The sequence below is a fragment of the Micromonas commoda genome, chromosome 10 (genome assembly GCF_000090985.2).
Source record: "Micromonas commoda chromosome 10, complete sequence".
NCBI classification, from domain to species: Eukaryota; Viridiplantae; Chlorophyta; class Mamiellophyceae; order Mamiellales; family Mamiellaceae; genus Micromonas; species Micromonas commoda.
Window position 1 is genome coordinate 48,022 of NC_013047.1, and position 23,831 is coordinate 71,852.

At 66.4% G+C, this 23,831-nt stretch overlaps 6 protein-coding genes across 6 annotated transcripts; 2 read left to right on the plus strand and 4 right to left on the minus strand.

The window, feature by feature from the left end:
- Positions 1 to 137: 137 nt before the first annotated feature.
- Positions 138 to 11,450, plus strand: MICPUN_61687 (mastigoneme-like protein; the record flags this gene model as incomplete). The annotated part of the gene is made up of 1 exon (XM_002508325.1): positions 138 to 11,450. One exon carries the CDS (start codon positions 138 to 140, stop codon positions 11,448 to 11,450), a length of 11,313 nt encoding a protein of 3,770 aa, XP_002508371.1.
- Positions 11,451 to 11,542: 92 nt separating this feature from the next.
- Positions 11,543 to 13,648, minus strand: MICPUN_61688 (predicted protein; the record flags this gene model as incomplete). The annotated part of the gene is made up of 1 exon (XM_002508594.1): positions 11,543 to 13,648. One exon carries the CDS (start codon positions 13,646 to 13,648, stop codon positions 11,543 to 11,545), a length of 2,106 nt encoding a protein of 701 aa, XP_002508640.1.
- Positions 13,649 to 13,785: 137 nt separating this feature from the next.
- MICPUN_102532 (predicted protein) lies at positions 13,786 to 15,138 on the plus strand (the record flags this gene model as incomplete). Its single annotated transcript, XM_002508326.1, has 3 exons — positions 13,786 to 13,836; positions 13,971 to 15,046; positions 15,117 to 15,138. The coding sequence occupies 3 exons, from the start codon at positions 13,786 to 13,788 to the stop codon at positions 15,136 to 15,138; spliced, it is 1,149 nt and encodes a 382-aa protein (XP_002508372.1).
- Positions 15,139 to 15,523: 385 nt separating this feature from the next.
- On the minus strand, positions 15,524 to 17,932 carry CYCB (predicted protein). The gene is made up of 6 exons (XM_002508595.1): positions 17,823 to 17,932; positions 17,595 to 17,673; positions 17,201 to 17,359; positions 16,945 to 17,037; positions 16,493 to 16,684; positions 15,524 to 16,373 (listed from the first exon to the last, which is right to left on the minus strand). The coding sequence occupies exons 1-6, from the start codon at positions 17,912 to 17,914 to the stop codon at positions 15,837 to 15,839; spliced, it is 1,152 nt and encodes a 383-aa protein (XP_002508641.1). The 5' UTR covers positions 17,915 to 17,932; the 3' UTR covers positions 15,524 to 15,836.
- A 927-nt stretch (positions 17,933 to 18,859) lies between these two features.
- On the minus strand, positions 18,860 to 21,588 carry MICPUN_61691 (predicted protein; the record flags this gene model as incomplete). The annotated part of the gene is made up of 2 exons (XM_002508596.1): positions 18,860 to 21,059; positions 21,371 to 21,588. The coding sequence occupies 2 exons, from the start codon at positions 21,586 to 21,588 to the stop codon at positions 18,860 to 18,862; spliced, it is 2,418 nt and encodes an 805-aa protein (XP_002508642.1).
- A 163-nt stretch (positions 21,589 to 21,751) lies between these two features.
- GAPDH (glyceraldehyde-3-phosphate dehydrogenase) lies at positions 21,752 to 23,664 on the minus strand. Its single transcript, XM_002508597.1, has 3 exons — positions 23,558 to 23,664; positions 22,937 to 23,174; positions 21,752 to 22,777 (listed from the first exon to the last, which is right to left on the minus strand). The coding sequence occupies exons 1-3, from the start codon at positions 23,635 to 23,637 to the stop codon at positions 21,860 to 21,862; spliced, it is 1,236 nt and encodes a 411-aa protein (XP_002508643.1). The 5' UTR covers positions 23,638 to 23,664; the 3' UTR covers positions 21,752 to 21,859.
- Positions 23,665 to 23,831: the final 167 nt, after the last annotated feature.

A 23,831-nucleotide genomic window follows, 5' to 3' on the forward strand; every position in this document is an offset into this window, starting at 1 on the left:
AGGAGAAAACCAGTCCCAAAATCTTGCTTCGAAACCAGCCACCGGCAACCGCCGTTGTTGACGCAGCGAGTTTGAAGCGGTTTTGAAGCAAGCAGTGGGCACTTTAGAGGGGGCGCCGGGAGGAACGGAGAGCTGGGATGGGGCGAAGGTCGCGCGGCGGCGCCCTCGCCGTCCTCGTGATACTCCTGGCGAACGTTTTGACCCTCGCGGCGGCTCCCGAGGAGGTCCAGCCGGACCGAGAGGGTGCGGGTGGAGCGCGATGGGCGGAGGACGATGAGAAGAGGGCGTCCGGCGACGACGCCCGAGGCGCGCGCGGGTTCTCCCCGGTGGACCCGCGCAGAATCGCGTGCGCGACCCCGGACGTGGACGATGCGGACGCCACGCGGTACCTCGCGGCGCTGGACTTCGACATCGGCGTCCTGGACCCGCCCTTCCACCCGCTGACGCTCGAGTACGTCCTCTCGATCGCGCCGAACGCGTTGGCGCCGAGGAGCGCGCCCGGAGATGCGAGCGCGTCGCCCCACGCGCCCGCGGCGTTTCTCGGCGTCCGCGCGCTGGCGTGCGACCCCGAGGCGGACGTCACCGTAGGGAACGCGCGGGCGCGGCGGGAGGTGACGCACAGGCCGAGGCCGGGCGGTGCCTTCGACGTCCTCGAAGCGGCGCCGTCTGACGTCGAGGCGACGGCGAGGACGCCGCTCGCGAGGGGCGACACCGTCGTGCGCATCGCGGTGCACGTGGGGCACGACGACGAAGACGCGGAGGTGGACGCGAGGACCGTGTACACGGTGCACGCTCGCGTCCTTCACGAGAACGAGGACGAGGCGTTTGAGGCGTTTGAGGCGTCTGACGTCGCCGACGACCAGTCACGCGACGAGAGCGAGCGCCTCCGAGAGCGGACGCGGCGGGCTCGTTCCGTCGCTTCGGAGACGGCGCTGGAGCGCGCCGGGTGGACCGTCGTGCCCGCGCCTCTGAGGTCGGCACCCTCGGCACCCCCGCCCGGCATGCCGCCCGGCTTCGTCGCCATCGGGTCCGTCGCCGCGCGCGCCGACGCGTTCCCGGGCGTCGCGACCGCCGTGGACGCTCCGGGCCCGGCGTCGTCTCCGGGGGGCGCCTCCGGGACAAACAGCGAGTGGACGCTGGAGATCGTCGCCGTGCCCCGCGGCGGGACGACGTCGTTGCTCCGGGAGGAGGACCTCGACGGGAGGACTTCGATGGGTCCCGCCGGCGCGAGGATGGTGGGACCCGTCGCGGTGCGAATGGGCTCGGCGGCGAATCGTGCTCGATTCTCGTTCCGACTGGACGCGAAACCTTCGATGGGAGCCGGCTCGTCGCTCTCGCTGCTGTATCGAGCGTGCGTCGTCGGGGATGAGGCGTGCGCCGACGCGCCCCCGCGGCGAATCGCGTTGGACGTCGTGGCGACGCCGCCCGCGCCTCCGCCCGCCCTCGTCGCGAGGATCTCGCGGAAAAGTCCCCGGCCGTTTTCGATTCCCAGGCCGTTCTCGTCGACTATTCCCGGGCCGTTCTCGACGCCGGCTGCGACGCCGCACGGCTCGGCCGGCCGCGCCGCCCGCCGGTGGCTCGAGATCACCAGCCTCCCGTCGAGGGGAACGCTGGTGCTGTGCGGGGTGGACGACGGCGAGGACGGCGATCACCCTCGGTCGGGGTCGCACCCGTCGCTCTCGTTCGCGGTGATTGACCGACCGAGGGTCATCGCCGGAGACATGTCCGGAACGCCCGCTCGAGTCGCGTACGTCCCGGCTCGCGCCGACGACCCGCGCGAGCGCGGCTCCCTCGAAACCAGGGCGCGGGCGGCGTGCGAGAGCGGTCACGCCCCGCCGGCGACGCCGATACCCGCGGGCCCGAGGGCGAGGAAAGCGGCGGCGCGGCGAGCGCTCCTCGGAGAGGACGACGATGCCCGACGGCGTCGATCGCCGGCGACGACGACGACGACGACCGACGGATTCACCTACAGGTTCGTCTCCGAAGGTCTCCCTTCGCCGTCCGTGCCTGTCACCGTGTACGTCGACGACGAAGACGACGACGAGACGAATAGATCGACTCCGGCGCCTAGACAGACGCGAAGGCTCCTCGCCGAACAAATCTCGCCGTCGACCGCGTCGACGTCCTCGGTGGGCTCGTCGGCGACGGTGACGGTCCCGGCCTCCGCCGCCGCCGCCTCGAGCCCCACCTGCGTCGAGGTGGCGATCGGCGACGCCGTCGACGACTGGACGTGCGCTCCGTCAGTCCAACCCGGGGATCGGAAGCTCGGCCACGCCGGACCGATCACGTGCCGCAAGCCCACGTACGAGGTGACGATCGTCCCGACGGTATCGGGCGCGAGCGAAGACCCGGTATCGTGCGTCGTCGTCGGCGCCACGTACGACGCGGGGGAATCGTGCCCGCTGGACGGCGTCGGCGACGAAACATCGCGAGTGCGGGGTTTATCGGCGACGTTCGCTTCGATTCCGGCTACGCTCGTCGGCCTCTCCGCGTGCGCCGCCGACGCCGTGTTGACGGTGTGGGCTCGATCGACGTGCGCCGTCGACGTTCAGCTCACGGTGCGCGTCGTTCGCGCCTCGCCAGAGCTTGACAGCGGACTGTACCCGCGCAAGAGACTCGCGGATTGCCTGCACGTGCCGCAATCGACGCTGTACGTGTGCCCGGAGGATTCGACTCAGGCGCCTCGGCCGGCGTCGTGCCCGTCGTCCATCGCGTCCGGCGAAGGGGACGTCCTCGTCACGCTCCCCGCCACGGTGGCGTCCACGCCCGGCGGTGGCGTCGACGTGCCCGACACCTTAACGGTGCGGTGGGAGGTGTTCACGGCGCCGCATCCGGATAACGCGCTCGTGTACCAGTACGAAGCCTCAGACGGCTCGCGAGGCGCCCGGTTCCTCTCCGGACACACGTCGCCCGTGCGGGTGACGGACCCGGGTGGGCGCGTCATCGTCACTCCGACGCCGAGGGGCGGCGCCGCGGGTGCCAGGGCGTGGCCGGGTTCGCCCGCGGCGATGATCCGGTACGTCGCGTGCGTCGTCGAGGACGGGACGTGCGCGAACGGCGGCGTCGCAGAGATTGACGTGAGCGCCCGGCCGAGAGTTTTCGTGAACGACGTCCTCACGACCACCAAGGGGGCCATCTCGGAGGCGTTCCGGCTGGACGCGCGCGACTCCGACGGCGACTCGCTCCTGTACGTCATCACGTCGCTGCCCGCGGATCTGCGCGGGGTAAAGGGTACCACGCGGTTCTGCGCGGACGGCGACCCCGACACGTTGACGTGCAAGGGATCCCCGTACTCGCTCACGCAGAGTTGCGTCGGCGATTGCCTCATCCTTTGCAGCGCGGGGGCGCAGTGCGTGTCGTGCGTCGAGTCCAACCAGCTCGTGTGCCCGGGGTCGCAAACTCCCGCGAGGAACCCGCTGATTTACTACACGGCGGGAACGTGCGAGGAGTGCGGCGGCCGGCCGGTCGGGTCGATCCAGTTCAAGGTTTACGACGGGGCGCAATTTTCAACGCCGGTTTCCGAGCCCGGCGCGCAAATCGACTTTCACGTCAACGCCATCCCGGTCGCGACATCGCCCGGCGCGCCCGTCGGTTTACTCGCACGGATTCCCGCGGACTGCGATGCGGAGTGCGCAGCGGACTGCGCGGCCGTGTGCGCGCGTTCGTGCGCGGAATACCGCGAGCGGCACACCGGCGTCGCCGCGGGGGTGTGCGAAGCGAATAATCTCAGCGGCGAATGCGACGCGGCGGCGTGCGAGGCGACGTGCGCCGTGGCCCGTTGCGAGAGCGGGTACGGATTCGCGTACCAGCTCACGGGAACGGACGACGATAACGACGTGTTGTCCTTCAGCGTCATCGGCGTACCGTTCTACGTCAGAGACAACGGCGACGGGACTGCCACGAACGTTCCCCTCGGGAAGGTGTATCAAACCGCCCCGGGCAACGTCAACCAGATCATCTCCCCGGACCAGAATCCCTCCGCAGCGGGTGACTGGGGCGCAGTCGCCGACTCTAACGGCGTGATCCGCTACGTTCCCGCGAAGGATTCGCACGGCAGACCGTACGGCGGATCCATCAACGGCGCGATCACGTTCAGAGTCTTTGACGGGTTCAGCACGTCTGACAACTTCGGCGAGGTCACGTTCGCCGTGGATACCCCGCCCACCGCCACCGCGGTGCACTCGACCGTGAACGAGGGCGGGTCACTGGCGATGACGCTCGCCGTCGCGGACCCGGTCGACTGCCCTTCCGGCCAGTGCGGACGTTTAAGCGACGGGACGTTCTCCGGCGCCGTCAAGGCGCTCGTCACGCGCGTCTCCCCCGCCGGTGGGGCGCCCGGCCTTTTCATTCACCCCCCCGACGACACTCCCACCGCCACGCCCGTGGAGCTCAGGTGCGACGGCGAGGACGGCGCGTGCGACCCGCCGCTGGACATTCGAGACGTCAAGATCCTCTACGTACCCCCGCCGGCTGTTAACCCGGCGGTGAGCCTTGCGCCGCGGGGAACGGAATCGACGCGCGGCGTGATCACCGTCGAGTACGTCGCCGACGACGGCGCGTTGCGATCCACCTCCGTCGCGTCCACGATCACGTACGTGCCCAAGCCGAGGGCGGACGACGTGGTGATACGCGTCACGCCGTTGGCGCCAAAAACGCTCGTCCCGGCGACGCGCGTGCCCGTGTCTGAGATGGAGTATTATTCGGGCGTCACCGTCGGATACGTCCGGGTGTCGCTTCCCCCCACGGACGCCACTCTGTCGTTCTGCGGCGATCAGAACGTCGCCGACGCCGACCGCGTGCACACTATGCTGTACAGTCTCCAGCCCAGCACCGAGGGCGAGCTGTGGTCGCTGCAGGCGCCGAGCGGGTACGGCGGCGCATTTTACGATTCAAACGGAAATTTGATTGACGAGGACGAACCCACCCCGGGTGCGCAGTACGTGACTTCGTTGTCGTCCATGCAGGTTAACCCGAGTTACTTCGGGCAGCAGGTTGAGCAGCGCGTGGACAACGAGCCGAGGCAGGTTCTGTTCCTGCCCAAGGCTCCCGCGCACGGCGCGCCTGGTTACAACACGAGCTTCCAGTTTCGGGTATGCGTCACCGAGGCTTCCGGCAACAGCCGGGTGTGCGACCCCGACAAGTACAGCGACATCGCAACGGCGACGGTGGTGGTGCTCCCGCATAACCTGCCCCCGGTCGCGGTCGCCCCGCCCACGCCGCCCACCTTGCGAGAGGATTTCGACGCGGTGGAGGGTGTGTTGATCACTCTCGGCGGCTCCGACCCCGAGGGCGAGACCACCCAGGCGCAGATCGTGATTCCCCCGGGGTTTTCAATCTCGTGCGGCGACAACAGCGACGAGTGCGGCTCCCTTTGGCAAGTCGACTTTGTCACCGGCAAGGCGACGAATAAGATCAACCCCGACGACTGCGACCTCAGCACCCCTTGCCCGGTGACGGATCCGCTCAGCCGCGTTCGGTTCATCCCCGATGTCGGCGGGCACGACCCCGCCGGTCCCAACGGTGCCCCTTACGTCACGTTCTCGTACGTGGTCACCGACGGCGTCATGCTCTCTTTGCCCGTGGAGGTATCCGTCAGGGTAAACGCCGCGCCGGTGATTCCGAGCGCCATTCGTAGGGTTTTTGTCGATGAGGACTCATCGGGTATTCTTCCGGTGAACATGCTCGCGTCGGACTCGGACGGAGACGAGCTCACAGTGCAGTTCATCGAGTTACCCGGAGCGTACGGCAAACCAGAGTTCTTTCACGTCGAATCCGGCGCGAAGGGCGCGCCGATGGACTCCGGGCGGCTGCCGGTGAGCAATCGACCGGGTTCGCTGCAGGTCTGGTTCGAGCCCCCCTACAACACCTCGGGAGATAAGTTTGGGTGCTGCCTCCACCGCGAGTGCCCGACTGAGATTCTCCGTCTCAACCCGACCACGCAACAGTACCTGCAGAGCACGTGCCAGGAGTGTTCCATGTGCGCCACAGTCAACACCGCGTGCGAGTGCGACTACAACTGCTGCCCGCAGAGGCACTTCTACGGCAAGATTGTCTACGGCATCAAGGACTCGTTCGGCATGCGATCAAAGACCAACGGCGAGATTCATTTGTACGTGAGACCGGCGCCGTCAGCGCCCCTCGTCATGCCCGACTACACCGTGGTAGCGTACGAGGGCACTCCCACGGAGATTGACCTCCATGCCGCGGACAACGACAGTTTTTGCTACGAGGAAAACGTGACGTACATCTCCGGGTACACGGTGATACCCGCGGCGTTTCCCGGTTTGCCCGACACCGTTGTCACGCAGTACGACTGGAAATACGTGGTCAAATGCAACGAGGAGGTCCTTTCCGCGGTGCTCGTGGACGCCCCGCTCGAGGACGAGGGTCTCGGGACGCTGTCGACTCCCGACGGTGTGCCTCCGGGTAACTTGTACAAGGTGCAACAGGCGTACTCGACGTATGCGCAATTTCCCGACGCGTGGTTCGGTCCCGGCTCGGGTCACCCCCAGGAGATATCTCGGACCGAAGCTGTCGCCGAAGGGCGCGCCATGTGGCTGATGGGCACGACGAAGGTTGTTTACACGCCCCCGCCCATCGCGGCCGGGTACCCGTTCGTCACGCTGAGGTTTGGGATCAGGGACACGACGACAAAGTATTCACCGCGGACGACGCGGGTGCGGGTGGTTGTCCGTCACAAGCTGGACGATCGACTCTCGCGATTCGTGCGTCTGCCCAACTGGTACTTTCGGGACATATCCACCTCCAAGTTGGCGAACGAGACGGTGGATTGGTGGCTCTACCCGTACGGCTTCAACGCGAGTTTCATACCGGAGGGTTTGCGGGACGGGACGCACTGGCTCACGCCCAAGAGACGGGACGAGATGGGGGCGTTTTTGATGCCGGGAGGTCGCAACGACATCGGCCAGCTCGGTCTCGGTCACGCCATGAACCTCCGCGCCCCGCGACTCAACGACGACGCCGACGTCAAGCCCCTGGAGCTCGAGCGGCTCAGCGCGGGCGAGAAATCCACGCTCGGCGTATCCACCGCGCCGGGGAACTCCTCGAGGGGGAACGTGTACTCGTGGGGCGACGGCGCTCACGGCCGCTTGGGACACGGGGACGTGTACCCGCGAACCTCGCCCACGCTCGTCCGTGGGCTCGCGGGAAAGAACATCAGCGCGGTCGCCGCCTTTTCCGGGCACGCCGCGGCGGTGACGGCCACCGGTGAGCTGTACACGTGGGGATCGGATTCGGACGGCCAGCTGGGCCGACCGAGGCGGCCGGGGTCGCTCCGCGGTCCCGCGGCTGAGGCTTTCGATCCCGTGGTCAAGGCCTCCACCGAACCGATGAAGATACACAGGGTCACGGCGGGCGGCCTCGACCGGCACGACGTCATCGACGCGGCGGTGGGAGACGCGCACACGCTCGCGCTCACCGCGGATGGGACGCTGTGGGCGTGGGGGAGCAACCGAGCGGGGCAGCTCGGCAGGTTGGACTGCGCCGAACGATCGCACCATCCCAAGGGCCAGCCGAGGCTCGCCAACGCGTCCGATCCGGACTCGCCCGTCGTGTTCGGCGGGTACGAAAAGGGTAACGGCACCGGATGCGAGGCGTACGGAGCGCCGGCGACTGGTCGCATCGCCACGCCCGGACCGCTGGAGCTCTCGCTTCGGTTCCGTCCCTACCGCGGTCACCCAATGGAGCGGCTTCGGGTGCGGGACATGGACCTCGAGCCCGTCAAGTTCAGGGCGGTCGCGGCGGCGGCGAGTTACACCGTCGCGATCCGCGCGGATCCCGCGCCCGGCACCCCCGAGGCGGCGGCGATCGAACGAAGAAGGGACGCGGTGCTCGACAAACCACCGCCGCTGGATCTGATATCCGACCCGATTGACATGGGCGATGAGGAATACACCGCCGCGGCCGCCACGGCGGGCGGGCAGGTGTACACCTGGGGATACGGCGACGTAGGGCAGCTGGGCCACGGCTTGGGCTTCGTGCCCGTCGGTATCGACAACATCGGACAGCGCGTGATGGTCCCGACACCTGTGCGAGCGTTGGAGGGTGTCGACGCCGTGAAGGTGTCCGCGTCGAGATACCACGCCCTCGCCGTGTCCCGCGACGGCAGGGTGTACACGTGGGGCGGAGGACTGTACGGGCAGCTCGGGCACGGCGATCGGTACCCGCGGTTCGAGCCGACGCTCGTGGCGGCGCTGATCAGGGTGAACATCACCGACGCCGTGGCGGGTACCCGGCACACCGTCGCAGTTTGCGATTTGGGCGAAGTATACGCGTGGGGTTCCAACGAGTTTGGCGAGCTGGGCGTGGACCCGCGGCCGGTGAAACCCAACGAGGGGATGGCCAACCCCACGCTCACCCTGCGCGGGTGGCTGTTTGGCGACGCGCCCACGCCCTCCTACGCCGCCAACCCTCCGCCTCCGACGGCGAGCCCGGGCGCTCCGAGCGGCAAGAAACGAAGGAGCGTGCTCGGCATGGACACCGAGGAGGACCCCACCGGGAAGTTTGACGTCATCTTCGAGCGGCTTAGGGACGACGTCGACGAGTCGGGTAGGTCCGGCATGACGCACGCGAGTTTCGGAGCGCTCATCGCCGGGGTAAAGCCGGCGATTCCGCCGCCTTGGGAAAACGTCAACGGCACCCTGGACGAATTGGTCAACCAGAGGTTTGGCTCGATGCTGGGTCAATCGAGAGACAGCGCCGGCGTCGTCGAGTACCTCACGCTCCCACGACTGGTTCGGGGCCTCGCTCAGGTCAGCGAGGTGGCCGCCGGCGACGGGTTCACCCTCGCGGTGCGCAAAGCGTGCAGGCCCGGGACCTACCTCGATCCGGACACGGGCGCGTGCGTCGACTGCTCCCCGGGGACCTACAGCGATGATCTCTCATCCCTGGAGTGTACACCCTGCCCCCGGGGTCAGGCGGCGACTACCGCCGGGTCGAGTCGGTGCACGCCGTGCGATCCGGGTCACTACGCGAGCGAGACTGGGACGGCGCAGTGCGTCGCGTGTCCGGCGGGGACCTTTGTAGGATTCGGCGGCGCGGCGAGCGCGGACCAGTGCGTGCCGTGCTCCCCGGGCACCTTCGCCGACGCGCCGGGCGCCGCAAAATGCGAGCCGTGCGGAGCCGGGACGTACCAGGAACTGTCCCAGCAGATCGCGTGCGTGCCGTGCCCGGCGTCCACCTACCTCCCCGGCACCGCGGCGCGGTCGAGGTACGACTGCCTATCGTGCCCCAGCGGCACCTTCAGAGCCGGGAGCGGAGCCGCGTCGTGCGATCCGTGCGCGGCTGGGACGTTCACGGAGACGCCGGGGTCCGCGTTCTGCTGGCCGTGCCCGGTGGGGACGTACGGCGAGGGCGAGGGTAACACCGCGTGCGAGTCGTGCCCGGCGGGAACGTACGGTGAGAAGCTGGCGGCGGAAAAGGCGGGGGAGTGCCCGCCGTGCCCGGCTGGTAATTTTAGCGACTCGTTGGGCGCCACCGCGTGCGGGGCGTGCCCTGCCGGGACGTTCTCGGACGTCGACGGATCCACCGAGTGCGTGGATTGTCCCCCGGGGACGTACGGCGTCGAGGAGGGTGCTGACTCGATCGATCAGTGCCTCAACTGCCCGATCGGTCAGTACAATCCCGGCAGCGGCAAAGCCGCCGAGATTGACGATTACGGATTCCTCACCGAATGTTTCCCTTGCGCGATGGGCACGTTCGCAAACGCGACTGGACTCCAAGAGTGTTTCCAGTGCCCGCCCGGCACGCATTTAAACAAGACCGGAAGCATCAGGGAGGCTGACTGCTACGACTGCGATTACGGGACGTTCGCACCCGTGGGGGGCATGGACGAGTGTCTCCTCTGCCCCCCGGGCACCTACATGAACGACGTGGGAGCGACGGAGTGCACCGGCTGCGACCCGGGTTTCTTTAACGACGATTTCGGCAGTGGGAACCTCACGTCGTGTCGGCCTTGCCCGCCCGGCACGTACAGTGATGTGGTGGGCACCGGCAACTGCATGCTGTGCCCCGAGGGTGAGTACAATCCCAACTACGCGCAGACGGAGTGCACCAAGTGCCTTGAAGGATTTTACCTCCCGGTGAAAAATTCTACGGAGGAATCCGCGTGCCTGCCCTGCCCGCTGGGAACGTACTCGAACGTCCCGGGCCTCGGCCAGTGCCTCGAGTGCCCGCCGGGATCCTTCTCGGAGAAGGAGCAGGCCGTAGAGTGCGAGCTGTGCGAAGCGGGAACTGTTTACGGTTTGCCGGGTGGCAACTCGAGTTTACAGTGCGACGCGTGTTTCCCGGGGACTCACGCGCCGGTGCCCGGTATGCCCGAGTGCCTGCCCTGCCCCGCGGGTTCCTACAACGAGCTGGACAAGGCCACGGAGTGCACGCCGTGCGATCCGGGCCTCTACCTTCCCTTCGAAGGGTCCAAGAACGCCGAGGACTGCGTGCCGTGCCAGACGAACCCGGTTGGCACGTTCGCCGCCGAGCCCGGAACGGCGAAGTGCGCTCCGTGCCCCGTGGGAACGTACGCGGACGAGGAGGGACTCAAGGAGTGCAAGAAGGTGCCGGAGGGATCGTACCTGGACGTGTCGGGTTCGAACTCGTCCGACGCGAGGACGCTGTGTCCCATCGGGACGTTCGCCGCGGATCCCGGCGCGGCGATTTGCACCGACTGCCCCACGGGGTCTTACGCCGAAAACGAGGGTAGCGTGCTGTGCACGATGTGCGAGCCCGGGTACTTTTTGCCCATCGAGAAGGCGACGTCTCGGGATCAGTGCCGTCGTTGCACGAAGGGCACGCGATCCGCGGCGGGTGCTGGGCAGTGCATCCTCTGCCCGCCCGGTCAGTACGGCGACAAGGAGGCCATGCCCGAGTGCATCATGTGCCCGCCGGGGACGTTCAATCCAAACGCAGGTGAAGAGTCCCCGGCGGCGTGCGTCGACTGCGCCATCGGATACCACAACGAATTCCCCGGAAAGGCGCTGTGCTTACCCTGCCCCGCGGGCACGTACGGCAACCTCACGGGTATGCCCGAGTGCTGGAAGTGCGAGCCGGGGACGTTCATCTCGGTCGAGGGGAGCATCTTCCCGTCGGACTGCGCGCTGTGTCCGATGGGTACGTATTCCGACCAACACGGCGCGGGTCAGTGCACGCAGTGTCCCCCCGGGACGTTCAACAGCTACGAGGGTCAGGACGTGTGCACGCTGTGTCCTCCGAGGACGTACGGTCCGGAGTCTGGAGCCAAGTCGATTGAGCTGTGCGAGTACTGCCCGCGGTGGCACTTCAACACGACGCCGGGTTCCAGTCGGGTGGAGGATTGCGTGTACCATCACTCGCCCGCGGCGGGTGTGTTCACGCGCGTCGCGGTGTGGTTCGCGGTGGTGTTTGCGTGCATCGCAGTCGCGGCGCTGGACGAACGCGACTATAGTATTTATCGTTAGGTAGTTGTTGAGCTTATTCCATACACGTTCAACCGTAGACTAATCGCGAGGTCGGGATCCTGAGTTCTCGCATATTTACTGACCTTCCGACGTTAGTGCATGCCCCTGATTTCACGGAGCAGCATCTCACTGGCCACCATCTCGTGATACTCTTCAAGATCCTCCAACATATGTTTGATCCACTTGGGTTCCATGTTGTACAGCTTACCGTAAGCCCTTATGTTGGCGGCCTGGTCGACCGGGCTCATCTGCGCAGATAGTGGGGCTCTGAAGTTGGAGAAACTCTTGGGCAAAGGCGGCAGCGATCCATCCATGAATGCGTAGTCAACCCGGACCTTCTCGCCATAGCCCGCGTTTGTTGTCTCCTTGATGATTGCGGCTATGTTGTATTCGTCTCCTCCGACGCGTTTCATGTAGTGCATCCTATCATCTGGCGCGTTGAGACCCGACAAAACTCTGAACGGTGTCACTCCATACACCTTCTGCGCTACAGTCCCGTGCGTGATGAACGCGCTCGTCGAATTGATCCACAACTTAACGAGGTTGTGATTTGGTAGTGAGATTACGTCGGAATCGTGGTTCCTATAGTAATCGAGGTCCCTGCGTACGCGGTAATCGGGCTGCCCATCTGCCAGCTCCGCCGACACCATGAGCATCGCCAATCCAAAGTGTTTCGTTATTTCCACCGTGCCCGGATGATAGAACGGCAGGTGGGTCATCAAGTGCTGCAGCGTGGGCACGCACAGGTCGCACACTTTCCGCCAGCCCGGCGCCTTGCATTTTTGGTCGGACCGAGAAGCCATCTCGATGTGCGCCTCTATGGCGGCCAGTCTGGCCTCGAGCCGTAAAAAGTGTCCGTCGCGAAGCACCCCGTCGCTCGACTCGAGCACCCGCTCGGCGGATTCGACGGCGCCTTTAAAATCCCCGATCGCGTACGCAGCCCTGGACGCGTCGATGCCATCTTCCCACTCCTTCGCCTTTTCGTCGGCAACCTCTTCGTTACCGTCCGTCGCGGCGTGAAGCTCGGTATCCAACGCTCTTAAAACCGACGCGTTCGCGCATCGAACGCACTCGCAGACGAAACCCTTGGACTTTTCCAGCGTCAGCCTTCTGCTCGCCGCCGGTCTGTACAGCTCCGTGTACGCGATGCAAACCTCCTCGCCCTTCCGAATAGCCCGCGGCCGACCGAGGGGCACGTACCCTTTCGGTCCAACCTCCATCGCGCGCGCTTCGTAGTCGTCCACGCCTATGCAGCACGTGTTGAGAGTCCCGCCGGCTCCGAAGGACACCGCCGCGTTTGGCGCGCAGGAGTGATTAAACATGGAAGCCTCGGGGTATATCCCCGTGCCCAACTGCCGCAGCTTCCAGTCCACCACGCCGTGCGAGTTCTCCCGCGTTTTGCCCAGCATGTCCTCCACCTCCGACGGGTCCAATGCCGCCGCGTGACGCACCGCGGAGGCCAGTTTTGTCGCCGCCGGCGACGGTGATTTTTTCTCGCATCGAAGCGCGGCCATGACCTCGGCGAATCGCGCGGGATCCGTTTGCCGTTTGTGGATCAATCGCAGGCACATGCGCGCGCCGCGCAGGTCCGCGCCGGTTCCCGCGTTCGTTCGAACCATGGAACACTCGGCGACGTGGGCGACGTCGCTCTCGCGGCAGTCGTCGGCGCAGTACTTCACTCCGCAGAAGTCTCCGCACTCCACGCATGAACTCTGGAGCGTCTTGAAGCACCCGGCGCAGTGATCCTCCCTACGTCGGTCGTGAACCACGTGCACGAAGGGATCGCAGCGAAGGATCGTCTCCCCGGGTTTGATCTCGCGCCTCGCGCGGACGCACCTTCCCTTTGTCGGATGCGTCGCGAGGTACAGCGCGTCGTTCGTCTCGAAGTGTTCGAGCCCCGGCACGCGAACCTCGTCGATTCGCTCGAACGTCACCGTCAGCGTCGCCGTCTTCTTCCCGAACTTGACGTCTGGGGAGGTTCCCTCCAGGGCGACGAACGGCACGGGGTGCGACAGCCGGTATCTGGGCACCCTGTGCGCCTCGGGCGGGGAGACGACCTCCAGGCGACATCCGCCGTTCGCCGGGTCGTCCTCCACGACCGCGCTGACCTCCTTGGCGGACGTGACGCCGGGGAGTTTAACCCGGATGACGTACGATCCATCACGCTCGGCGCTGGCGGTCACCTCGGGAGTCGACATGGCGTCGAACTCCCCGCACGTGCGGTGTGGGTGCGCCGAGCGACGCGTTGGTGCCGTTTCAAACTCGTTGAAAATCTCGGCGAGAAGTCGTCGCGACGACCACTCCCTCGGGTCGCGCCGAGAGGCGGGCGGGCGGCATGGGATCGTATCAGCGCGATGACTTTCTCGCCTTCATCCAGCGAGTCCTGGTGCGTGACACATCCCGAACCCCCGCCACGTCGACGCCCGACTCCCGCTTCGACATCCCCCCAACCCCGCCGCGGGCGTCGCGTCGTCGATCCTTCCGATGCCTCAAAACGCCCGCCCCATCCGTCGCTCGCAGGGCAAGGACTACACCCGCCTGGCGCCCGTGCTCAAGACCCTGGACGTCACGAACGCCCGGCAGCTGCGTCACGCCATCGCCGCGCCGTACGACCCGCGCGTCGAGGGCGCGAACCTCGGCACGCGACCCGAGTTCCACCACCACCTGGGAGGACCGTGCGTGCTCAACGCGCTGCTGGCAAAGTCCGGGAGACATCCCCCGCTCCCAACGGCGGCGTTGCGCGACCTGGCCGCGGCGACGGGGGGAGACGACGTGGACGCCGACGTCGAGGACATGCACCCCGCGGCGTCCATCGCGGTGTACGCGTCGACGCTCGCGGAGAGACGCGCCACCTCCGCGGAGCTCAGGGGCGTTCACGCGCGCGACATCGCGGAGCGCCTTCACAAATCCAAACTCTCCTCGCCGCACGCGCTCCGCCGACTCGCGCTCTCCGGATCCGACGGCGCCCTCTCCGACGCGTCGCGCCTGCCCGAGCCCGAGTGCGTTGACCTCGGGGAACTCGCGTCGATCGAGCTGAGGGGGGATCCGGACGCGGTGTTGCGCGGGGAAGGGACGGCGTTCACCGCGCCGCACGGCGTTTTTCTCAGACGCGAAAAACTTGACGCCGGGACAGACTTCGAGGACAATAAATTCGAGACGCATCACCCCGAGGGATGGACCACGTTCCTCGCCTGCGCGTTCGCCAAGGCGACGGGCGGCGTCGCCATGACGTGGTGCGAGTCGGAGCGAACCCGATCGCGGCTGTTCCGCGCGCCAAACCCCGCGCTCACCGACCCGAACTGCGTCTCCGCGATTTCGACGAACGAGTGGGAAAGGAAATCGCCGTGGACCCGGCTGCTCGCGAGGCGGCCGGTTGGATCCGCGCACGTGGACGTTCACGGACGACGGGACCCCGACGGCGGCGACGTGAGCGCGGAGATTGGCGACGGGGACTGCGACGTGGGCGTGGGGGCGCTGGAGGCTGTGAACGTCGAGTTGGCGGACTCGCTCAGGACGGCGCTCGCGGACGGGTTGGACCGATGTTTGGCTCGGTGGCGGAGGCGACGCGAGGCGAGGGGCGAATTCGACAGCCCCGCGTACGCCGTCAACGCGCGGCCGGTTCTGACGGGGCGCAGACCGGACGGGCGGCTCACGCTCTCGCAGCAGGGGTGTGCGCTCGGTTTGGTGAGCGTGCAGCTGGAGCTCAGCATGCGGCTGCGAAGGGCGCTCGTGGGGGATCCCGAGGCGACGGCGGATTTCGCTCGCGCGATCGTCGAAGCCTTCGCGAGTCTCGCGCCATCCGTCACGGGTCGGGGCGAGAAGACGTACGCGGGCATCGCGGCGCTCGATGAACACGTCGCGAAGAACGCGAGGCACGACGCGAAGGTGGCGAGGGTGCTGAACGCACAGCTGGAGAGGATCGACTTGGAGAGGGAGGTGGAGAGGGTGCGGCGGGAGGTTGGGTACGCGCCACCGTTAAAACCGACGTACGAGCACTTTCCAAAGAGTTTGGTGCGGGGGACGCCGCACGACGTGTACTTTCGCCGGGGGCTCTACGATGGGGAGGATTCGGATTCAGCATGAAATGATCTGCCGTCGTTATTCATATCAAGCATAGTCAACTAGCCGTGACGACACTGGTGGCGCTTTTCGTTCTGTATGGTACAGGAGGCCCGCCGGCGCACAAACAACCTCCGCATGGTTCGTCAACGTTTTCCCGAAAAACCCCGAATTCCCTTTTCCCCACCCCCACCTCCGGACATCGTGCCGAGACGACGTAACCTCCCCCCACTACCGGGACCCTTCCCCGGGGGAGAGTATCACACGCCGTCTGAACGTGTCCTCACCTCCAAATCATCGTAATACGCTCAACTCCTCCTCGGACTCTTAAGCGTCCTCGCCCAAGCCGGCGGGCGCGGGAAGCCTGGCAACCTCCATAAACTTGGGGTTGCTGTACTTCTTGTGCACCGCCGAGAGGGACGCGGACGCGGATTTGCGCTGCAGACGCGCCATGGCATTGGCGCACGGCCTGATCTCCGCCTCGGTGTACCGCGTGTGCGCCTCCATCACCTCGTTCCACTCACCCTTGCCGAGCGTCTTCATCGCCACGTACACAGCCGACGCGGCGAGGAGGGAACCCGGGTACTTGAGCATGCTGTAGTCGGGCAGCGAGCTCTCGACGATGAAGGAGGCGAGGAGCTGGAATTGCTTGTCGGCGTTGGCAGCCTTGAAAAAGCGCGACATGAACTGGTACGGGGTGGGCACAGTCAGGTGGAAGCCCAGGGTGTTGAGCATGTCCTTCTCCATGCTCAGGATCTGCTCGCGGGTGTAAGCCTTGTCGGAGATGTACACAAAGTCGCGAACCTCCGGCGCCCAGATCTCCTCGTACTTGGACGCGAGGAGCATCGCCGTCACACCAACCAACTGTCGAGATTGAAGCAGGGGTACGGGATCAGTTGAGTGCGAACGGGGGATACGAGGGCAACGCGAGCGTCGAGGATTTTCGCGAGAATTGATCGTTTGGTCACTTGGCCCTCGCGCACCTGGAGGTTCTTCCTGGTCACCACCTTCTTGGAGAGGAAGCGATCGATCAGGTTGTGGGTGAGGAAGAGCGTCTCCGGCATGAGCTTGAACTTCAGGTGCACCTCAACGAGCCAATCGATCAGGATGGCGCGCATCTTGTCGTTGATGTCGGTCTGGATGCCCATGTAGTTGGACGCAACCTGGGTGTCGGGCTGAGAAAACGAGGGTGGACAAATCATCTGGTCAGCGGCGCGCTCCAATAGCGGTGAATGAGGTCGACAAGGGAGGTGATGGGTGCACACGTGCGCTCTGGAGGAAACATTCGATGTACTCGGCGGATGCCGATTGACATCGCCGGGAGTTGAGAGGCTCCCGGCGCTCGAGGCGCGCGATCGGTTCAAAACAGCTTGCGACAGCTGAGCGTCGACAATCTCGCGCGGGAAACAAAGCGGTGACTGGTCAGGCGGCGCACCTCAACGCGGAACCAGTAGCTGAAGATGTCGTTGACGTACTCAGTGACGGCAAGAGGGTTCTCTCGGTCCAGGGCGTCGATGTCGGGCATCTCCTGTTGAAAGAAAGGGGAGCAGGGAGGACGTGAGCGGACAGTCGGGCGGGCGCCCGCCGCGAATCTCGCGGCGCGAGGGGTTCTAAGTTTTTTTTCCATCTGGGAGGCACGCGGCGCCCTGGTGCTTCGGGGACGTGGTCGGGGTTTTGGGGCGTTAAATCACCTTCGCGGCGCGACCCTGGATGTATTCGGTGTAGCTCTCGCGCTTGGTGGCGGGCTCGCCCGTGCGAGTGGTCATGGTGCCGCCAGTCGCATTCGAGATGTCGCGAGGCTTGTACTGGCTCGTGCGCTGCGAGGTGCGACCCCACTTGGTGACACCACCCTGATTGAGGCAAGGGGGGAGGCGATGACGCGTCAGAACGGGCGAGATGGGGAGATCACGAGGTACGTGGATCGATGGTCGCCGTTCTGGATCGCGATGGCGCACCGCCCGGTTGCGACGCGTCCGGGCAGGCGAGTTCACGCGGGCAGGTGAAGGGGTAGCAAAAACTCTTGCGCAAACCCATGACAGGAAAGCAGAGGGGGCGCCGAGATCGATCTGCGGGGGCTGAACGCACCAGGCCAGCGCGCGAGGTCTTCTCGCGGAAGTTGTTGAGTAGCGTGGACATGTCGCTGAGGGACTCGGACGCATTCTCCCTGCAGGTTTGGTCGGGAAAGGTTGGTGAGTCACCGTCCGATTTTTCGGTCCCCCGTTGGGCTCGGTGGCCCGAGCGCAATCTAGCCCTAAGATTCGCGCGACCAGATGGGACGGGGGAAAGGCGCGCGGAGCGGGTTGTGCGACTTACTTGACAGCTCCCTTGCCGCCGGGAAGGCCACCCTGGCCAGTGGCGTTGGTGTTGCCGATGTCACCGAGGGCGCGGCGGCTGCCGGCTCCCATGAGCGGAACACGACCGGCCATGACTGCGAGGTGATGCGGGTTACCGTGTGGAGCGTTAGATTGGAAAATCTCGTGCGGATTCCGCGGTACCCCCTTGACTGACGCGCGCGTGGGCGATGGCACGCGACGTGTACAGGGACTCCGCGACGGGATACGATACTCACCTTTCTCACTCCGAGTGTTGATATCGCCCGTGGACCGCCTGGCGTTCTCGTTCATGGCGCCTGCGTCGAGTGAACGGAAGGGGGAGAAGCGCGGTGAGTCCCCTGCTGGAGCTCGTTCCCACACGGCTAAGCGAGTTGAGATTTCCGCTCCTCGAACCGTCGGTAGGGAACCGGGTAGCCGACGCGCACGCACCTCGTTATACGCGTGTACCTATCCGCAGATGGACAACGCGTGTGTCTCCTCCGCCACGCTGGTACTGCTAAGTGGCGACGACGGCCGTGTCGACGCTCAAGCGGAGTGGCCGGGACGATGCACCCGTCACGGCTTTTTTCGCTGCAGCAAAAAGCTCCGGTGAAATCTGCAGCGGGTCTCGGGCGCGGTCCGACTCTTTTCTCGGTTATAAACGGTCAAAGCGTGATTTCGAAATTTGGGAGACCGTTTATTCTTGATTCATTTTCGCCCGAGACCGCCTCGCGATTTCGATCGGAAATCAGACTGACTTTCGTACGCTCAGATTTCGCGACACGCAGCGGGGGGAACCGGCGTTTCCGAAAGGCATCCGAAAGCGTTCCGAGATCGAGATCCGGAAAATGCCCTTGTTCGTATTGCTCTTATTTTTGTATGACGAGCAGTCATCAGGATCTACGTCGCATCCGCCTTTTCCCGCGAAAATGCGAAAAATGCGCCTTGGGTTCCCCCCGCGCCGCCCCTTCGCGCGACCTTTGGGGTGCGTTACCAACCCCGAAACGCTTTCGCGACGCGTACGCCTCGTCTTCGGGATCATCGCGCCACGATCCCTCGGCCGCCCCCCGCCCCACTCACGCACGCCCGCGCGTACGCCCTCGCCAGCGCGGTCCTCGCCGCCGCCGCGCGCAAATCGCGTTCGTCATTCACGACCTCGACATCCGCGCGAAGCAAGTCACCCTTCGTGACCGTCCCCGCGCCGCTCACCTGCTCCAGCCTCGCCATGCACAGCTGGATCTCTTTCGCCGTCAGCGACGCGTGCGCACCCTCGAGCAACGGTACGGCGTGAAACAGCGCCTCGGTCCAGAGGTGCGATTGGCCGGCGGAGTGTCCTAAAAGCGCCACGAGCTTACCCCCCGCTCGCCTCGCCGCCGCCGACACCGCCGCGCTCCCGACGGCGCGCTTGGCGCCCGCCGCGTCGCTCGCGGTGGTCCCCGCGCGTGCGAGCTCGGTGAGCGCGCCGCGGAGCGCCGCGAGCGCGTCGAGAAAGCCCGCGGGCCCCGGCGCCGCCGTCGCGCCCGCCGATCGCCACTCGCCATCCGCCCAAGCGCCATCCGCCCGAGCGCCATCCGCGTTCATCTCGGCCGCCGCCTCCGCCGCCCCGGGGTGCCCCATCGCGAGCCTCACGAGGGCTAACGCCGCACCCGACGGGTCCGCGGACGCGACGTGGGGCGTGGGGAGCTGCTCGAGCGCGAGCGCGGCGACGCCCGCGACGTCACCCGCGCGATGCAACCACGCGACGGCGCCCGTCTCGTCGCCCCTCGCGCGGGCGTCTGCGGCGGCGGCTCGGGCCACCCCGAGGCCGACATCCACGAGCCCGGCGTCGGCGCACAGCTCCAGCGACCGCAGGGTCTTGGCGAACGCGACGTCGGGGTCCTCCTCGGCGTCCGAGCGGCCGGGGTCGGGCGGGAGGCTCCCCGGCGGCGGGCGCTCCCGTCGCAGGATCTGCGCGGCGGCGCCCGCGCCCCGGTCGGCGCAGTGGGGGAGGTACCTGAGCGCCAGGTGTCGGGTGTTGGCCCTCGTCGCGAGCGACGCGCAGTAGGTCATCACGTGCGACTCCGCGGCGATCGAGGACGCCGAACGGGAACCCATCCTCTCACCGCCGCCGTACTCGTACGCCACCGCGGGACCCCCCGCCGCCGCCGCGAGCATCTGCGCGAGGTGCGCGATGAACCACGGGGAGAAGTACCTCGCGCACACGTCCGTCGTGCGCGACGCGTCGCCGGCGATGATCGCGCCGAGGAGTTCGTCCAGCTCGGGCGACTCCCCCGCGCCGGTTATACCGACGCACCGTTCAGCCAACGACGCGTGCTCGGCGGCTCGCAGGTTCGGGTACTGGTGACGCGCGGACGCGATCATGAGCTCGAGCCACCCGCCCCGGCACGCGCGCGCGAGCGCCGTTTCGTCTCCCGCGAGGACTTCCAGTGACCACCTGGCGCCATCCGACGTGGCGTCGTCGGTCACGGCGTCAAAGAGCGAATGGTCGGATAACACGTCGCGCACCTGTCGCGTCCACGCCTCCCTGAACGCCTGGAACTGCGGGAGCGACGTGGCGGCGGAGGGGGGATACGAACCGTCACCCGTGTTGGGGGGCGTATCGTCCGCGGTGGCCATGCGCGGCGCGGTCCTGATCAGGGCGACGACAGCCTCGAGCAACTCGGCGGCGGGCCGGGCGGCGGCCATGCCCTGCCGCCACTCCGCCCAGCACGAGTGCAGGGCGACCAAATCCGCCGCCGCGTCGCTCCATCCCATCGCGACGAGCCCCGCGAGGCAGTCCCAGAACCCACCCGCGGTCTCCGGCCGGTCGCCAGCCTCCGCGACGCCGTCGATGAGCGCGCGGAGTCGCACCGGGAGCGCGCCGGCGCCGCCAAAGTTGAGCGCCGCGCCGTTTCGCCGGTACCACTCCACCAGCCGCTCCGTCACCACGCCGGTGCCCTCCCCGGGCTCGACGAAGTACACCGCCGCGAGTTGCCACGCGGCGCGCGCTAAGGAGACGTGCTCGAGGTCCGCGGTTCGCTCGCCCGTCGCTGCCGACGCCGCCTCGAGCGTTTCAACCTTGGCGTCGAGCGTGTTCGCGACGGATCTGGCGAACCTCGACGCCGCATCTACAGACGCGGCGGCGACGCCGTCGGGGCCTTCGCCGCGGTGCATCGCGAGGGCGACGCGCTCCTTGAGCTGCTCGAAGTGCGGGAGGGTCTCCTCGGCGAGTTCCCTGTGCGCACCGGTGACGCATGCCCTGCGCGCGGGTGACGGGGAGGGATCGGGAGGGTTAACGTCGTCAGCGGGGGAGGTTCGGGGTCGTGGGTGATCGAGGCGATGGGGGCGGGGGGAGACGCCGGGGCGGATGAGCGACGCGCGCGCGTGCTTTATGAATACTCGCATCGCCGCGGGAAAGCAAACGCCGCGGGTTTGGGGTCGAACCGCGCCCCCCGAGGGCTTCCCCCGGGCCCACCGCCCCGAGCCCGAGATTTCAGTTGGTTGAGAAAGAGGCCGCGAGGACGGGATCTGGCGTCCGCCGCTCGTCCGTTCCGTGCGCCGGATACTCACCACTGCACGACGTACGCCGCTCCGCTCGATATCTCATCCGATTCTTCCGTGGGCGTCGCGCCGGTTCCCGACGGCTCGGTTCCCCGCACGCGCGACACGCGCAGCTCGTTGCCCAATCCCCACTGCACGTGCAGCACGCCCGCTCCCGGGCCGGTCACCGCGCCGCCGCCCATCGGGAGGGTGGCGATGACGGGAACCGAGGAGCGATCGGGATCCATGACGTCCATCGAACAAGTCGACGCGCGGTGCGTCCGTCCGGCGTGGGGCGCGTCGTCCGAGTGGGTCCGCGCGGCCGGCGGCTCGCCCTACTTTTTTTTTTTTGAATCTTGATGTGCCTTGCGCGGGAGGTTGATTGCAAATGGTGGAAAACGCGGTCCTACGAGAATAACGAACTCGTCTCCCACTGCAAATGCTGTGAAGTCTGAAGAAAAATAACTATATTTCGAAAGCTGCTGCAAAAATATGTACCACCACCCGTGCAGGTGGTGCTTAGCGCGCGCCGCCGGAAACCTTGGAGGGCATCTTGGAGTGCATGAGCGCGATGAGGTCGACGACCCTGTTGGAGTACCCCCACTCGTTGTCGTACCAGCTCACCAGCTTGACAAAGTTGGGCGAGAGCGAGATGCCCGCGGTGGCGTCGAAGATGGACGAGCGCTCGTCGCCGATGAAATCCGCAGACACCACGGCGTCCTCGGTGTAACCCATGATCCCCTTGAGATCGCCGTTGACGCTCGCCTCCTTGATCGCGGCGCAGATCTCCTCGTACGACGCGGGCTTCTCGATGCGGACGGTGAGGTCGACGACGGAGACGTCCTGCGTGGGCACGCGAAAGGCCATCCCGGTGAGCTTGCCGTTGAGCGCGGGCAACACTTTCCCCACGGCTTTCGCCGCGCCCGTGGACGACGGGATGATGTTCGCGCCGGCGCCTCGGCCGCCGCGCCAGTCCTTCATGGACGGGCCGTCCACCGTCTTCTGCGTCGCGGTCGTCGCGTGCACGGTGGTCATCAATCCCTCGACGATGCCGTACGTGTCGTCGATGATCTTGGCGAGGGGCGCCAGGCAGTTGGTGGTGCAGCTCGCGTTGGAGACGATGTCGAGGTCGTCGGTGTACTCGTCGCTGTTGACGCCCATGACGAACATCGGGGCGTCGCCGGAGGGGGCGGAGATGACAACCTTCTTGGCGCCGGCGGTTATGTGCTTTTGCGCACCCTCGAGCGAGGTGAACACGCCTGTGGACTCGACGACGAAGTCGACGTCGTTGGCGCCCCACGGGATGTTCACCGGATCGCGCTCGGCAAAGACGGCGATGGACTTGCCGTCGACGATGAAGCCCATCGGGCACTCCTCGGCGGGGTCGCACTCGACCTGGGCGCCGTACTTGGCGTCGCCCGCGAACTGGCCGTGGACCTGTGCGGCGGCGGCGGCGGCGTGAAACGGTCAGCCGGGATTTGGGATATTTTTCTTCCTCGCGCGTCGCGGTTGAAAAAGCTGCCTCGCGGTTCAACAAGGGTGAGATTCTGGTTCGGGATTCGGGGATCCGGCGGGGGGGGGAGTGATGGTGCGTACCGTGTCGTACTTGAACATGTAGGCCATGTAGTCGGCGGTGACGAAGGGGTCATTCACGGCGACCACCTCGATGTCGTCGCGGACCAAGGAGGCGCGCATGACGAGGCGACCGATGCGACCGAACCCGTTAATGCCCACGCGGATCTTCTCGCCGCTCGCGGCGGGGAGAACCTCGGACAGGGCGTTGACGACGGGGTCCTTGGACGCGCGCGTCACCGTGGAGACGCGGGCGGTACACCTGTCGATGAATGTGTGGGGGGATTTCGTTTTCCGCGCGGGTCAGCGGCCGGGATTTCACGGGCGCGAAGGCGCGAGGAGGCGGGTGGGGGTTCCGAGCGTCGTTTCGTGGACACGAGCGGTTGCCGCAAAATATCTTTTCCCGCCGGCGCGCAATCGGCGCGCGCGGCCACCGGCGTCGCGAGCTCGCGAGGCGAATCAAGACGCGCAAAATTCCCGGGCAGATCGCGTCCGACGACACGAAAGCGTCGATCGAGGAGATTCCGCGAACGAAGCGCGCGAAGGTCGCGTCGGGAGCCTGATCGGGGTCGGGGCGCCCGGACACTTTTCGCGGTTCTTTTTCGTGGGTTAATTTCCGGGCTCTTCCAAGCGGGCGGGACGCACCTGACGGTCTTGGCGGAGCGGACGCGCTTGCCCGCGAGGACGGGGCGCGCGGTGAGTGCGGCGGTGGTGGCGGCGGACATGGTGTTCTGTTCGGGGTGGGTGCGCGGGAGGTCCGCGGTGTGTCAGAGACTGGCGAGACCTGCAGGATCGGCGCGGCGAAAAGCTGGGAAAAAGATCTCGCAAAAAGGGATCGGGATCCAAAAAAAAGGACCAGTCGTGACTCGATCCACGTGAAAAAGCGCGGCGGGAAAACGGAGAGCACGGAAAACGTGGG

Bases quoted from the DNA above. Each gene is read 5' to 3' on its own strand.
- CYCB (XM_002508595.1), bottom strand. From the start codon at position 17,914: ATGGGAGCCGGCAGCCGCCGCGCCCTCGGTGACATCGGCAACACCAAC. The intron at 17,674-17,822 runs GTAAGTCGCACA...CCAAACCTGCAG, and splicing joins GGCGGCAAGGGAGCTGTCAA to GGAGAATGCGTCCGAGTCCC. The intron at 17,038-17,200 runs GTGATTTAACGC...TTCTTTCAACAG, and splicing joins TCCAGGGTCGCGCCGCGAAG to GAGATGCCCGACATCGACGC.
- GAPDH (XM_002508597.1), bottom strand. From the start codon at position 23,637: ATGTCCGCCGCCACCACCGCCGCACTCACCGCGCGCCCCGTCCTCGCG. The intron at 23,175-23,557 runs GTGCGTCCCGCC...ATTCATCGACAG, and splicing joins CGCTCCGCCAAGACCGTCAG to GTGTACCGCCCGCGTCTCCA. The intron at 22,778-22,936 runs GTACGCACCATC...GCCGCCGCACAG, and splicing joins ACATGTTCAAGTACGACACG to GTCCACGGCCAGTTCGCGGG.